Source organism: Narcine bancroftii, chromosome 2 (assembly GCF_036971445.1).
Source record: "Narcine bancroftii isolate sNarBan1 chromosome 2, sNarBan1.hap1, whole genome shotgun sequence".
NCBI lineage: Eukaryota > Metazoa > Chordata > Chondrichthyes > Torpediniformes > Narcinidae > Narcine > Narcine bancroftii.
The window spans coordinates 242,802,815-242,819,024 of NC_091470.1; the positions used below are offsets into that span (position 1 = coordinate 242,802,815).

General features: G+C 37.3%; 1 protein-coding gene across 5 annotated transcripts in view; it reads right to left on the reverse strand.

The window, feature by feature from the left end:
• Nucleotides 1-16,210, reverse strand: part of amph (amphiphysin) — a 202,642-nt gene that overhangs the window by 8,784 nt on the left and 177,648 nt on the right. For 4 of the 5 annotated variants that reach the window (XM_069920633.1, XM_069920635.1, XM_069920634.1 and 1 more), the window contains one exon: nucleotides 5,587-6,623. In XM_069920633.1, the coding sequence (XP_069776734.1) occupies nucleotides 6,516-6,623 (108 nt within the window). In that variant the 3' untranslated portion in view covers nucleotides 5,587-6,515. Of the gene's footprint in view, nucleotides 1-5,586; nucleotides 6,624-16,210 lie in introns of those variants that run through there. The other variant, XR_011352088.1, reaches the window with a different exon arrangement.

A 16,210-nucleotide genomic window follows, 5' to 3' on the forward strand; every position in this document is an offset into this window, starting at 1 on the left:
TACTTCAACATATAAAATCCCTAAGGGGACTTGACAGATTAGATGTTCCTAAAACTATTCTTTATTTTAAAAATACTTTTATTAATTTTAATAAGGAGCTTATAATACAAAAACAATACAATAAAATTATATAGTTACACATAATTAATAAAACAATGAGTATCAAAAGCAAATGTAAATTGTAAAACATGCATAGTCCAAATAATATTTAAAAAGAAAAATAATAATAGAAATAAAAGGGAATAAAAATGGGGAAAAAAAGGAAAATAACAAAAAAGGAGAGGCAAAACAAAAAGAAAAAACCTCAGTACCCCTCCTTAATGCTATATATAATTAACATTAAAAGAAAATCAAAGGGAGAGGGGAAGAAAAGGTGTAAAAGAACATGGAAAATACACGTCAGGCAATTCAATTACATTGAAATGAAATTATAAAATAAGAAGGTGAGTCATAAATGACCCCCATAACGTCTGAAATCTTATATCTGAATTATTAAATGAAGAACGAATATTTTCCATATTCAAACAAGACATGATGTCACACAACCACTGATCATGAGTAGGTGGGACAGCATCCTTCCATTTAAGTAAAATTACATGCCTCGCCAAAAGAGAGGCAAAAAAGATAGCACGACTCTGAACCAGGGATAAAGAAGAATTATTCCCTCCCATTGTACCAAAGTGGGCCACCAAAGGATTTGGTACCAAGTCTATGTTAAAAAGTTTCGACAAAGTGCAGAAAACCTCTCCAGTATTTTTCAAGACTAGGACAAGTCCAGAACATGCGAATTAATGACGCTTCTCTGTCATATATATTCTATAAATATATTAGGAGCAAAAGGGGAGTTGGAGAAAGAGCAAGCCGACTGAAAAATCAGTGTGGTGATCTACAACAACAGGAAGCTGGTGAGTTCAAGGGAGAAAAAGTGACTTCATGGTGTACATCAGCATTGCAAAAGAGGAGGCTTTGAAATGCGTAAAAGTGGATAAATCTCTCGGGCCTTTGTGCCATTATTTAAGAAGAGAACAGGGTTAAACCAGGCAACTACAGGTTGGTGAACATTATGTCAGGGGTATGGAAGTTATTGGAAGGGATGCAGAGGGGCAGGATTTATTTGCATTTGGAAAAGCAAGGGCTAATTAAAGATAACATGGCTTTGTGCATGGGAAATCATGTCCTGCAAATTCAATTGAATTTTTTTTTAATGAGGTTACCAAGAGGATGGACAAGGGTAAGATGTTGCCTTCATGGGCATTAGCAAGACCATTTGACAAGATTCCACATGGAGGTTGGTCTGAAAGGATGGAACACATGAAAGCTTTGTAAATTAGCAATTTGAATATAAAATTAGCTTCATAGAAGGTCCTCCATTGAATGTCATGTATTGATTTGGATGAGAATGTAGTTTGCATGGTTGGTAAGTTTACAAAGGACAGCAAAAATGGTGGAATAGTGAACATTCAAGAAGACTGTCTAAGATTGCAACAGTTTGTATAATCAACTGGGAAAGTGGACAGGGGAATGGCAGAAGGAAGTTAACTCAGTCAAATATGAGGTATGTATTTTAGGATGTTAATTCAGCCCAGAACAAACACAGTGAATGGTTATTGAACAGCAATATCTTTAGGTACAAATTTTCCTGAAAACAGGAACACAGAGAGGTAAGGAAGGTGCATGACATTCTTGCCTTCATCTGCTGAAACACTGAATATAAAGGGGTTTCCTGTTACAGTTGTACGTAACATTGGTTAGGCCATGCTTGGAGTGCTGTGTGCAGTTCATTACACAATGGGAAGAATGTGATTAAGCTAGAAAGGGTGCAGAATTGATTGCAAGAATATTACCTGGATTGTAGGGTTTGAATTATGAGGAGAGATTGTGTAGGCTAGGTGATTTCCCTGAAGTGAAAGAGGCTAGGAGATGTCATGATAAAAGTATATAAGCCATAGAAAGGGTGGATAGCCAGTATCTGTTTCCCATGGTTAGGGGTATCTAAAACTAGAGAACATTCATTTAAGATGCGAGAGATATTATGGGGAGCTGAGGGATAAATTTTTCACACAGAGTAGTTGGCATCCGGAATGAGCTGCCAGAGGAGGTGAGGTGGTCCAGGAAAGAATATTTAAAAGGTATTTTAACTAGTACTTGTATGTTGAGGGCTGAGTGGGATATGGAATTAATACTGGCAAATGAAATTAATACAGAAAGGCATAGACACAATGCGCCATTAAAATAAGAGATCACTTACCACCTTAAGTAAACACTAGCCATAGGTGCTCTGTGATTAGTAAGGGATTACATAAGGTGGTACGTGAGGGGGTGGGGGGGGGGGGAAACGACGAAAAAGGGTTGAGAGCCACTGCTCTAGTCCCAATTGTTTCTGAAATATTTTCCTTGAGAAAAATTGTCTGGCCCATTTCCTTTGGAGTTATGAAACCATGCACATAATGAGTCATGTGTTATAAGTCATTTATCATGCTGCTTCATTTTATAGGGAGTTGCAAAAGTAATTTAACATTGTGCAATCATGAGTGAACGAACATACAGTACCTATTCTTGATCTAATATGAAATGAAGATTATTGATGAAGAAGTTGAAGATGATAGGGGCTAGCACATTGTTAGAGGAATTACTGGATTGGATTGCAGGTAAAAGAGAAAAATATATACTTTTTTTGTCAAATTTAGTGGTTACTCCCCTTTTACTACTTGGAAATAAGATATTCTGTTGAAGCTCTTGATGGTTTGAAGCAGGGGTGACCAAACAATCTCCACATACAATAAACTTAAGATGTTTGAGAACTGCAAAACATTAAAAAATATTACATATACATTTCTACACTTACATGCACATTTTGTTACTCAAATTTTATATATTAAGAAATGCATGTACGTAATAATATTTCATATATGTAGTTTTTAAATTGCTAATTTGTACTAGTTTCAGTAATCAAAAATTATACATACTAGATATAGTCGTGCTATAGTTGAATTTTATGGACCAATTTTAAGAGTAAAATTTAGGGGGTCAGCTATTAAGCACATGCTTCTTTTGACCATGGTAAGTTCTTGCATCATTTGGGGCATCGGGAGCTCAGATGGGCGGGTAGCCAGGACCGAGTGGTAAATCAGAATTTGATGCTTCAGGAGCTCAGATGGGCAGGCAGTTGGCCAGGGCCTAGGCAAGAGTTCATGGTTGGCTTGTCAGATGTTCTGATGGGTTTCCAGCTGGGACCTAGGCAAGAGACCACAGTTGGGGCAGCAGGAGCTTGGATGGGAGGGTGGCCGAAGCCTAGGTGATAGTCCGTCATTGGTGGCTTTGGCCTCGGTGAAAGTCTGTGGTTAGTGTGGACTCTATTGTACCCTCATTTCAGGGAACCATAATGTTTGCGACATTTGACTTCACAGGTATTTGTGAGTACAGGTATGTTTAATTGCTTCATTGGTGCAAGTATAAGAGAGATAAGCATGCCTTTAAGCTTTTGATCACCTTTGGAGTTTATAGTTGCTATTTTTCAACATGACCAGAGTTGTGCCAATGAAAGTCAAAGAAGCCATTGAGGTTGAAAAAGAAGAATAAAATCGTCAGAGACATATCCCAAACCTTAGGATGAACAAAAATCAAGTGGAGCATCATTAAGAAGAAAATGCACTAGTGAGTTCAGTAATCACAAAGGTATTGGTAGGCTAAGGAAGACCTCTACTGCTGATGTCAGAAGAATTCTCATCATAATGTAGAAAAATCCCCAAACACCTGCTTTTTGGAGGCAGGTGTGGATGTGTCAATGACTACTGTCTGTAGAAGACTTCATGAACAGAAATAAAGAGACTACACTGCAAGATGCAAACCGCTAGTTAGTCTCAGAAAAAGGATGGCCAGATTACAGTTTGCCAAGAAGCATTTGAGTCTGCTGAATTCTGGAAAAAGGTCTTGTGAAGAGAGACCAAGATGAACCTGCATCAGAGTGATGGCAAGATCAAAGTGTGGAGGTGCAAAGAAAATGACCAAGATCCAAAGCATACCACCTCATCTGTAAAAGATGGGTGTGTTATGGCCTGTATTGCTGTCATAGGTATTGGCGCAATTCTCTTCAATGATGATGTAACTGGTGATGGCAGTAGGAAAATGAATTCTGAGGGGTATAGAAACATCTACTCAAGTTCGAGTAAATGCCTTCAAATTCATTTGACAGTGCTTCATCCTACAAGACAATGATCCCAAACATACTGCTAAAACAACAAAGGAGATTTTCAAATCGTAAAACTGGAAAATCCTTGAATGGCCAAGTCAGTCGCCTAATCTAAATCCTCAAGCATGCTTTCCATATACTGAAGAAAAAAACTAAGGGGACAAGCTCCCAAAACAAGTAGGAGCTGAATATGGCTGAGATAGAGGCCTGGCAGAGCATCTGTTGATGTTTATGAATTACAAACTATAGTAGTCATTGCATGCAAGGGATATGCAACAAAATATTAAATGTGACTAATGTACAGTACGTACTATTGCCATGACCCAAATATTAGGGTGCTCTGAAATGAGGGGACTATGTCTAAAAAGTGCGATAATTTCTATATGTTAAAACCAAAATATACACAAATACCCTTTAATAAAATCTGGAAAGTGCACTGTAATCACGTGAATTGTTTGATTACCAAATTAAAACTGTAGCGCAGAGGCAAATTAAGGGGGGTGGGGGTGGTAAAGTCCTAAACATTGTATTCTGTAGCCACTGGTTCCCTGCTTTCTCTCCAAAGTGTTCTCCTACCTTATATGACATAGGTTGGGAGCAATCAAATACTTTTCAAGGGGGTGTGCAAATAACTGACTAGACTAACGTTTATTGCCTATTGCTAATTGTTCTTGGCAAGTTATTTGAGATGAGCAATTTAGAATCAACTGCTTTGCTATGTATCTGGTGATCCACAAAAGTCAAACTAGCTGAGGAGAGCAGGTTTCTTTCCACAAAGGATATTATTGAAGCAAATATTATTTTTGGATCATCCTCTGGCATTACTAATTTATTTTGGTAAATAAAATTATATTTTCCAGCTGCCATGATGAAATTTGGCAGAATTACGGGTTATTTCAACCACTTTTAACTTTTGGTAATGCCTTGAACCCTATGAGATTTTAAAACTTTTACATGTGGCAAAGTTTTTTTAATAGTTTATTTCTGGACCATTTTAAATTGCCTCTAAATAAGATTGTTGCTTGAGCTATATAAATGCATGTGAGACCTAATAACAGTTGATTTCAACAGGTTTTATGGTGATGATACAAGTCACTTGATAAAGATGAGTTCAAAGAAACAACATGCTAGATTATCCTTTAAATAAGACAAGAAAATGGCAGTTAATAGGTTTTACAGAGTTTGCAAAAGAATGTTCTAAGGATAGAATTTGTCTTCTGATTGTGTATTGGTATTGCTAAATGGAGCAGCAAAATGAAAAAAAATCTGCAGATTATCCAGAAGCACCAGATAATACCCATCTAGTGCAGATGGTAAAGATGAAATTCACCCAAAAGATGCTGGTTGACATAGACCGGATTAGTTTGTAGTCTTTAAATAACAGGACATTGATGGTATCATTGTTGAGTATTTTCTTTATTCCAGCATGAGCAGTGAAATGGAGAATAATAATCAAGCAACCACACATCAATACGATACTTAGGTTACAATGCCTTATCCATAATTTTGAACTTATTTTGTTGTTACAGCTGTACCTTTGCATTTGTCCTGTTGTATGTCCTATAAATTCCTCTTTTGTGTACAATACAGTGAAAAAAGGATTATCTGGCCAGGAGGTGGTGAAGTCTTATCCCTTCCCTTGCACATCATTCTGAATGTAATAATCTTTAACGCACAATACATGACAAACACAGCTTCCCAGATTCATTTGGCAACATTAAACTTTGTTCATAAACAAAGCCAGCAAGAATGCTGGAGGCAGGAGCAGGCAGTGTCACACATGCTGAGGAGTGCATCATAATGCAGTCTTTTGTACTGCATCACTGTTCCTCAGCTCTGCAAGAATATGAATAAAACAATTTTCAGTCAAAGATTAATAAGTACACAGAGTTGACTGGGAAGGTGACTGAAGTGTGATGCATTGCCACAGATATACTTAGTGTACAGTGCTGCAAAACATAAAATCGGAAGGATTACACCACCATTATACTGTTAGAAAGGGGTGCATTTAGGAATATCATTAACTCCAGAAAAACATAATTAAACAGTGTCGATAAAGAAATACATATTCATCTCCATAGTTTGTTCAAAATAGATACATTGAGGTCAGTGCCATGCTTCCTGTGTCTTCGGTTAATATACACTGCCTCTCTTCATTGTTTGTGATCATTAGATGCTTTTAACCTTCCAGATTAGCTTTTCATCTCTGGCATCACCCTTTGAAAAAAATCCAAGGAAACAACCATCTTGTGGGAGACCATGTGGTTTAGGAAGCAGAGTCCTGCTTTTTCTGATAACTTCCACACAGATGCACAGTGGCCAAAATCTATTCCAATTGCTGAGTGAAATTTTTGGGGAAAAGCCCTTTGGAACTGTTGACAGTACCATGTTGTATCCAGTCTGACTCCTTGATACCTGTGAGCCAACCAGCATCCTGAAAAAGTAATGTGAAAATATGAATAAACAAACAGCTTTGATCCAATCCAGTCAGGAGTACGTATTTGGCTTGCAACATCATATGTACCAGCTACAATAATAAAAAAAAAAATTACCACAAATTGCCAAGACAAAAAAAGGTAATAAATATCAAAGGATAAATGTTCATAGTTGCAATTAGTGTTAATTATAGAACATAGTACAAGTCCTTTGGCCCATAATGTTGTGGCAACCTATATAAACCTACTCCATGATCAATCTAACCCTCCCCACATGCACAAGCCTCCACCATCACCATGGCAATGAATTCCAGGCACCCATGAAAGTTTAAAACACCCCTGGTGTTTTCCCTAAACTTTCTTCCCCTCATCTTAAAGAGGTGTCTTTGGGTATTGGCCACTGCCACCTTGAGAAAAGGTACTGGCAGTCCACCCTATCTATGTCTCTCATAATCTTTCCACCTTGAAGTCACCTTCCATCCTCTGTTAATCTAAAGAGAAAAGTTGTAACTTTTCTTCACAAGACCTCTAATCCAAAAAACATACTGTTAAATCTGTACCCTTCTCGAAAGCTTCCACTACAGACGACACATTTCAAAGTATCATCTTCCAAAAGCATGAGCAACGATATTCCAAATTTCAATCTCTTTAATCCAATAAATCAAACTCTCTGGCATTAAGACTTTCATAATGATGAATAATGAAGTATTTACTGTATGATAGAGATATAAAATGTATTTCAAGAACCTGAACCTTTAAAGAGAAGCACTGAAAAATTTAAAGTGACAAACTCAAAGAAAAATTTCTCATGCACACACTTTCTTCACACGTCGTAAAAATAATTAGCAAGTAGTTTAATCTGGTGGATATTATGACATATTACATCATAGTTACTATGGTAACACTACAAACAATAGGCTCTTAAATTAAGAGTAAAAACAAGATTTTAACCTTTATATTCTGGCTCCTAATTATTATAATAGACATTAGTGGCTAATATATTATTATAGATACACAAGGAAATGTGATGAGTATAAGATTAGAAATCAAAACTTTCAGCTTATTGTAAAAGATAGATTTTATTAATATGTCTATTTAGGTAACCAGTCATGGTTTTAATCCGCACTTGCTGAATTAAACATTTCTTGTCTGGAACTGTATCCACGATTTTCCCCAGCAACCAAGAATTTCTTGGTGAAGAATCGTCCATGTTAATTACAATATCTCCGCATACAAAATTGCATTAGACCATTTTTGTCATTCTTGTAATAATGAAAGATATTCTTTAATCCATCTTTTCCAAAATAAATCTGCAAATGTGGATTCATCAGGTGAAGCTCTGTCCTGTGGCAAATCTACCATTTGTTGTCCAGGTTTAGTATTTGCACATTGACAATTAATACATTTTGATATAATTCTTTCGATCAATGTTGAAGCACCAAGTATCTAGTATTTCTGTCGTAGTTCTGATAGTGTGATTACAACCACCATGACCTGTTTTCTCATGTATATATCGAACAATCAAATAAGAAATATGAAATTTCTTTGTTAATATAATTGGATGTTTCACTTCTAGCATGATTGCTTTTTCCAATCTTCCTCCTACTCTCAATACATCATATATAAGAATAGGATTTAGCTTGTAAACATGACTTGTTTTTGTAACATTCAGATTCTTCTTCAATTTTGATATCTTGCTATCAAACACCTTTTACTAACAAAAATGAATGATCTCCAATTTAATATTTGCCAACTCATCAACTGTTAGGTAACAGCACTTTTGAGTCTTCAGATTGTTGATACGATTTAAAAGCATAGTTTTTAACTACCTTTTTCAAACAAAACCATGAAGAATGATCACAATTGAGTGATCAGATCATTTTCATTAGATATTTGAATAGTATTTACATTAGTGTTTTGGATTTCAGGACCCACCATTGAAAGTTCTTTTAACTCTTCTGGATTTTGAGGCCAATCTTCTTGAGATGTGAAAGAAATTGAGGACCAGACACCCATGTGTTGGCTCTTTGCAGAAAAGATTGAATTTTTGATCCTCGTGAAGCCAAGTCAGCTGGATTATCCACTGTTTAAACATGTCTGCATTGATTAGCATGCAAAACCTTTTTGCTTTCATTAATTTTGTTAGTCACAAAGGAATAAAACCTTGTGGTTTTGTTATTAAAGTATTTAAGCACTGATGTACTATCAGTCCAAAACAGTCTTAACTCCATCTATATTTCTCTTCTTAACACAGTATCCATTTTGCTCACCTTAGTTGTGACAGTCAATTCCATTTGAGATATAGTGACTGGCTTTAATGGAGCCACTCTGGCTTTTCCCATTGCAAATCCACAATGTACTCGCTCTTGGATATTTTGTAGTACTAAATAACTGACAGGACCCAAACCACCTTCGCTTGCATCAGCAAAGTGGTGTAACTGAGCAAATGTGACAATTCCAAAATTTGTTGGTTTAAAATATATGTTGAGTTCAAAATTTTCTAACATTTTAAGATTCAATCCAATTTATCCCAAGATTTCTTCTTCACAATACTTGCAGAATTTTCTTGGCTATTAATACTACGTGCCGATATTGCCAAAGGATCATATATTAAACTTACAATCGAAATAATATCTTTTCTTATTAAAGACCATTCCTTCAAAACAATCTTGAATTTGAAAACATCAGATTGAACACACCATTAGATTACCACCCTTAGAATTCTGTCGACAGGTAGAACATCATGATCTAAATTAAGATGTTTTATTTTCTTTGCTCTTTCTGCCTCAGGAATAACAGCCAACACATCTCGATTGCTGCCAATCCATTTCGTAAGAAAGAAACCTCCTTCATTACAGATCTCCTTTAACTCTTGATAAAGATCTATTGCTTCTTCATCTGAAACTACTGAAGTAAGACAATCATCAACATAGAAATTATTTCTGATGATGTTTGTAGCTTGAGAACTAAATTGTTTCTCATTATCTTCAGCACATTTCCTGAGAGCCAGATTTGCACAAGTCAGTGATGAAGGTGCTCCAAATAGATGAACTGTCATTCTGTATTTTCAATTATGTCTTTACTGTAATCTCCATTAGGCCACGATAACAATCGTTTAAAAAAAATCACTATCTTCTGATGGTACTTTTGATGAAACATCACTTCAATATCTGCAGCAATTACAATAGGCTCTTTACAAAATCTTATCAGAACATCTATTAAAGAATTCAATGAAACTCCTTGAAATGATGTTCCACAATCAAATACTTTGTGGTTTGTCCTTTTGTGATTTATAACTCCATAATGAGGTAAATACCATTTTTTTTAACCATCTTTACGTTCAAAGATATCTCCTGATACTGTTTCTATGTAATCCTTGGCTATCATGGCCAACATGACATTTGTATATTCCAAATGAAAGGAAGAATTTCTCTTGAATTTTCTCTTTAAATTCAGCATGCACTGTTCTGCAATTATTTTACTATCTAGCATACAAATTTTTCTTCAAAGGTAATGCTCTACCAAGACACAAGAGAAACTTGTCCGTGAACTACTCTTTGCAGATGATGCCGCTTTAGTTGCCCATTCAGAGCCAGCTCTTCAGCGCTTGACGTCCTGCTTTGCGGAAACTGCCAAAATGTTTGGCCTGGAAGTCAGCCTGAAGAAAACTGAGGTCCTCCATCAGCCAGCTCCCCACCATGACTACCAGCCCCCCCACATCTCCATCGGGCACACAAAACTCAAAACGGTCAACCAGTTTACCTATCTCGGCTGCACCATTTCATCAGATGCAAGGATCGACAATGAGATAGACAACAGACTCGCCAAGGCAAATAGCGCCTTTGGAAGACTACACAAAAGAGTCTGGAAAAACAACCAACTGAAAAACCTCACAAAGATAAGCGTATACAGAGCCGTTGTCATACCCACACTCCTGTTCGGCTCCGAATCATGGGTCCTCTACCGGCACCACCTACGGCTCCTAGAACGCTTCCACCAGCGTTGTCTCCGCTCCATCCTCAACATCCATTGGAGCGCTCACACCCCTAACGTCGAGGTACTCGAGATGGCAGAGGTCGACAGCATCGAGTCCACGCTGCTGAAGATCCAGCTGCGCTGGATGGGTCACGTCTCCAGAATGGAGGACCATCGCCTTCCCAAGATCGTATTATATGGCGAGCTCTCCACTGGCCACCGTGACAGAGGTGCACCAAAGAAAAGGTACAAGGACTGCCTAAAGAAATCTCTTGGTGCCTGCCACATTGACCACCGCCAGTGGGCTGATAACGCCTCAAACCGTGCATCTTGGCGCCTCACAGTTTGGCGGGCAGCAGCCTCCTTTGAAGAAGACCGCAGAGCCCACCTCACTGACAAAAGGCAAAGGAGGAAAAACCCAACACCCAACCCCAACCAACCAATTTTCCCTTGCAACCGCTGCAATCGTGTCTGCCTGTCCCGCATCGGACTGGTCAGCCACAAACGAGCCTGCAGCTGACGTGGACTTTTTACCCCCTCCATAAATCTTCGTCCGCGAAGCCAAGCCAAAGAAAAGAAAGAAGAAGCATACAAATTTTTCTTCAAAGGTAATGCTCTACAGTAATGAGCATCATCATGTTTAACAGAATTTGAAACTAAATCCAGAAATTTTATCCTCCTTTGAAGGTTCTTGAACATCTGTGAAACATTCAGTAAAATCAATTTTAAACTGTTGTTCCCACAGATCATTAAATTTCACAACTGAAATTCTGTGGAAATTCATGTTCAACGTCTCCTGATCATTATTCATTTTCCTCCTATTGGGCCATTAATTGTCCATCCAAGTAATGTTCTCACAGCATAAGGTCCGTCATTTTGACTACTTCTAGACGTTCGAGAGCTTTTGGTACATCTAATCCAATTAACATTTCGATTTTGGCATCAATCTTAGGTAAGCAAATATCTTTTAGATGAGCCGACTGGCTGATATCATCCAGATATGGAATATTCTCCTTATTCACAGGCATATTCTTCTGAGTATATACATTTGGTAGATCGCAAAATTCATTGCTATTCAATCCAGCAATCTGTAAACCTGAAGCTACATTAGTTTCAATTTTTTTTCATCATTCATTGTCTTTAATAAGATCTTTTATGATATCTCTTTCTATGAAGATGAATTTTATTTATTGATTCAACAGTACAAAATGATGCAGTACTTCGTGGATCAAGAAATGCGTAGGTCTTCAGGATGAAGCTCCCTTTATTAGCTTTAACCCACACAGGAACTTTGTCGCTGGGCCCAGTAAGACTGTTTGTTTGAACCGAAGCTGAAGCATTCTCTCTGACTGTGTCTTTCGTTTTGGATTCAGATTGTTTGTCTTCCTTCTCAACTTAACTTGGTTGAGTATACAGTAACTTGGAATGTTTTAAACTGCATATATCACAACTGAGTCGCTTATTACAAGTTTTGCTGATGTGTCCTTTACACAAGCAAACAAAACATATTCCATTGTTTAAAAAGATTAATTTCTCGTGATGCGACTTTTTCCCCAATCTTTCTAAAGCATGCTTATCTTTGCAATACAAACAGCTTTCCTGAACATTCTGAAATTCCTTCTCCTTTGTTTCCTTGTTCTTTCCTGTGGTTGTATCTGACACAGCAGTAACAAAGGTATTTCCTTTTGGTTTCTGTTGAGACAATGACTTAGACTTATTTACATCTTTAGGAACTATTGAAGTATCCTTAATATTTCTGAAACTGGTACAGTTTTAACATGCACATGGTATTCCAAAAATTCTACAACATCTTCAAAAGTGGTATCTCTTCCGAGAAGAATCTTAAGCTCTGCAACTTTGATTCTCCATAAATCCTTCATCTTATAAGGCAATTTGTTTATAATAATTGACAAATTAGCAATAAATTCAGCTCTTGCAAATATACACTAATTCCCATTGCGTTACAACATCCTCTCAGAAAGAGTGCATATGCTTTTATTGTTGACCAAGAAAGAATCTTGTCTATGTGGGCCCTTGTGATTTTATGTTCATTGTCAAAATGATGATGCAATAATTCTTTTGCCCTTTTAAAACCTTGTTCTGGATTCATTTATTGGCAACTTTTGACTAACTCCGTCGGCTGTCATCCACTGTATTGTTCCAAGTAATAAAGACAATCTTTAGTGATTTTAGTATTACTTTCAATGATATGTTCAAAAGATTTCATGAATGTCAGATATTGTAACATATCTCCATTAAAAATTGGAATTTTCTTCTTAGGTAAACAGTATGAACCTTGTTGCTGTGCTAACATAGCAGAGATTTCACTTTGTTGTCTTAAGGTGGATGGAGAAAACGGATTTTGGACTGGTGCCAATGGGTGTAGGACCTTGAGTTGATGGGAATCCTTAGGTTGTAAGTGATGGCATTGGTGGAGATCCTTGACTTGTAGCTGGTTCTCTCCAGTAACATGAAGAGACATCAATGGTTGAGTATGATCAGCTCTCATGGTTGATCTTTTTTGGAATACCCTCCTTTCGGGAAGATCCATATATTGTGTGCTCTGGAGAGAATGAATGTCACTATCTTTTTCCATGAGATTGGTCATTGTCATTTGAGCATTCGCAGCAATAATCGTGGCTCCTTGCTCAAGTATATTTGTTTCTTTTGGCTGTGTTACCCATCATGCTGCTGGAAGGTTATGTGCTAACCCTTTGGGTATGTCACTTTGAGTGACAAATTTTGCAGAAGCCTGAGCTGGTGCTTTCACTTTGGCCATATTCATAGTGCGTTGTTCCTCAAGGACTAGTCTTTTCCCTATTCCATAATCTATTTTGTTCTTCTCGAACCATTTGTAACCTTTTAAGTTGCTCTTCTTGATCCAATTGCTGATTCCTGATTTGAAATTCCCTATCCTCTAAACTATATCTTTTCTCAAACCACTGTTGTTGTGCACAGGCAGTAGCTAAATCTGCTTGTGCCTTAGCATGCATTGCTGATATGCTCGAAGCATGCGAAGCTGTACTTGCTCTAGATGCCTTTGAAGACTTTGAAGATCTTCCTGCGCTCATAACCTTGGAAATACTGTCATCAGGATTCATATCTGAGCTTTCAGATACCACTGATTAATTCTCTAACTTTTGCATTTCACTTGGTACACCATCAATGGGACTTTGCAACATTCATTCATCTGTTCCATTTCCACTCAGCTTTAAGCCAGCTAATGAGGCCTGCAGTGCCTTGACAGAGTCCTCTTCTTGCTTGGTAGTTGAAGCCATTTCTTCTTTGGCTATTGGCTCCAACCTCCTGCCAAGCATTGTTGGTCTGCCTTGCTGGCTCATCTCACAACCAAAAAGTTATTTGAGAGGAGCTGTTTGCTCGAGGTCTTTAGCCCAATGAGACTTCTTATCCATCTTGGTTTCTTCACACTGCAACCTTGCTTCTTCTGGTTCCTGGGAACTGTAAACAGATTTTGTATCTTGGCCCCCTTATCAGAATTGCTGAATTGTCTCTGTGGATATGCACACAAGCTTTCTTATATCTGGTTGTTTATCATAACATACTTCTGTGCTTCTGGCCAAAGCTTTGGTTTATCTTTTCAATGTCACAGATGTCTGGCCAGACCTTGGCTCAATTTCAATGCGCAATTCACAGACAGGTTCTCATGGTTTCTGGAATATTCTATTAATACATTTTGGATGCCTGGCTTTAAATTAAGTTGTTAATTCTTTTAGACAAATTTTATGAGGCTTTCTTCCACACAAAGTTCACAATTAATTTTTTCTTTGAATCAAAATATAGACGACACTTTCCTTATTCTAATATCCTAATTGAAAGTAACATCTTCTAAAAGCATGAGCTATGATATTCCAAATTTTGATCTCTTTAATCCAATAAATCAAATTCTGTGGCTGCTGCCTTATGTTCAATATTCATTGATAAAACAGATAACATTTTGCAAAACTTCACATGAAGACTTTCATTACGATAAATAACAGAGTATCTACTGTATGATAGAGATGTAAAGAAGCTAAAACCTTTAAAGAGATGCATAACAATATTTAAAGAGATACAAAGAAAAATTTAGTGACAAAAATTGAAAGAAAATTTCTCGTGCTCATGCTTCCTTCATATGTCATAGAATAATGAGCAAGTCATTAGTCTGGGCAGATATTATGACATATTACATCATAGTCACTCTGCTAACACTACAAACAATAGTCTCTTAAAAGAGACAGGCACAAGATTAATTGAGTCAAAACACAAGGTTTTAACATTTACATCCACCTTCTTTCTATAATGAGGCAACCAGAACTGAAAACAATTCTTGTGGCATTTAGATAATATGCACAAACCAAGAGCTTGAGGAAATTTGGCATAACCCTGGCATCCTCAACAACAACTCCAGATGCACCATTGAAAATATCCTGTCAAGATGCATCACTACATGGTACAGAAGCTGCTCTGCCCAAGTCTGCAAAAATCTGCAATTAATTGTGAACACAGTTCAGCTCATCACACAGATCTTCCTTCCACTGATTCCATCCATATCTTCTGATGCCTTAGAAAACAAGCCAACACATGAAAGAACTCATCTCACCCCAGCCATTCTCTCTGGAAAAGATTCAAAAGTGTTTAAACTATTCCATTTATACCTCACCCTGATAAAGATCCTTTTCTCTTGTGAATGCTGAAGTATTCATTTAGGACCTCCTCTGACTCCAGGCACATGTTGCCCCCTTTATTCTTTAGAGGCCCCACCTTCATTGACAACATCCTTCTGTTCTTCACATACACAGAACACCTTAGGATTCTCCTCAATCCTACATAGCAAGGCCTTCTCCTGCTCCCTTCAAGCTCTCCTGTCCTTTCATAAGATATCTTCCTGCCTAACATATACTTCTCCTGAGCCCTTCTTGTTTTCTGCTTCCTTTTTCTAATATATGCTTCCTCTTCACTCGCTGCCTCACATCAACCATGGTTCCCTTTTCCTTGTCCCAGTGGAACAAACCTATCCTGAACCCAGCACAAGTAATCCCTAAACTGCCTCCACATTAGCTTTGTGCTTTCTCCCTTGAATGTTTGTTTCAAATTTACTCTCGCTAGCTCCTGCCTCATCCCATCATAATTAGTCCTTCCCCAATTAAGCACTTGCCATTTTGTCTGATTTTATCCTTTTCCATGGCTATGTTAAATCTCAGGGAGTTGTGGTCTCACCAAAATGCTCTCAGCACTTGCCATCAACCAGCTATTTAATCAGGATTCTGTGGGATCGTGAATAAATGAGCAGCAATAGTACACTTGAAAGTGAACACATCTCGTAAACATCTTTGTGAATATACTTGATGACGGGAGACTAAAGTAGATGGGTTAGTGTCATTAATACCAAAAAATGATCCAAACACTTTAACCAAATTGTCCATCATTTGATATAAAACTAAGTGAGCTACTGAAGAAAAGTGCAAACATTTAACATTCCTTTTCAACCATTTTGCACTAAATCTTTAAACACGTATTCCTTATCAAGAGGCATTTTTCTTTCCTGCCCATGCACAAGAATAAGTAAATAAATAATAATCAAAACTGTCCAATCAGTAGATCCCCAAGTTTT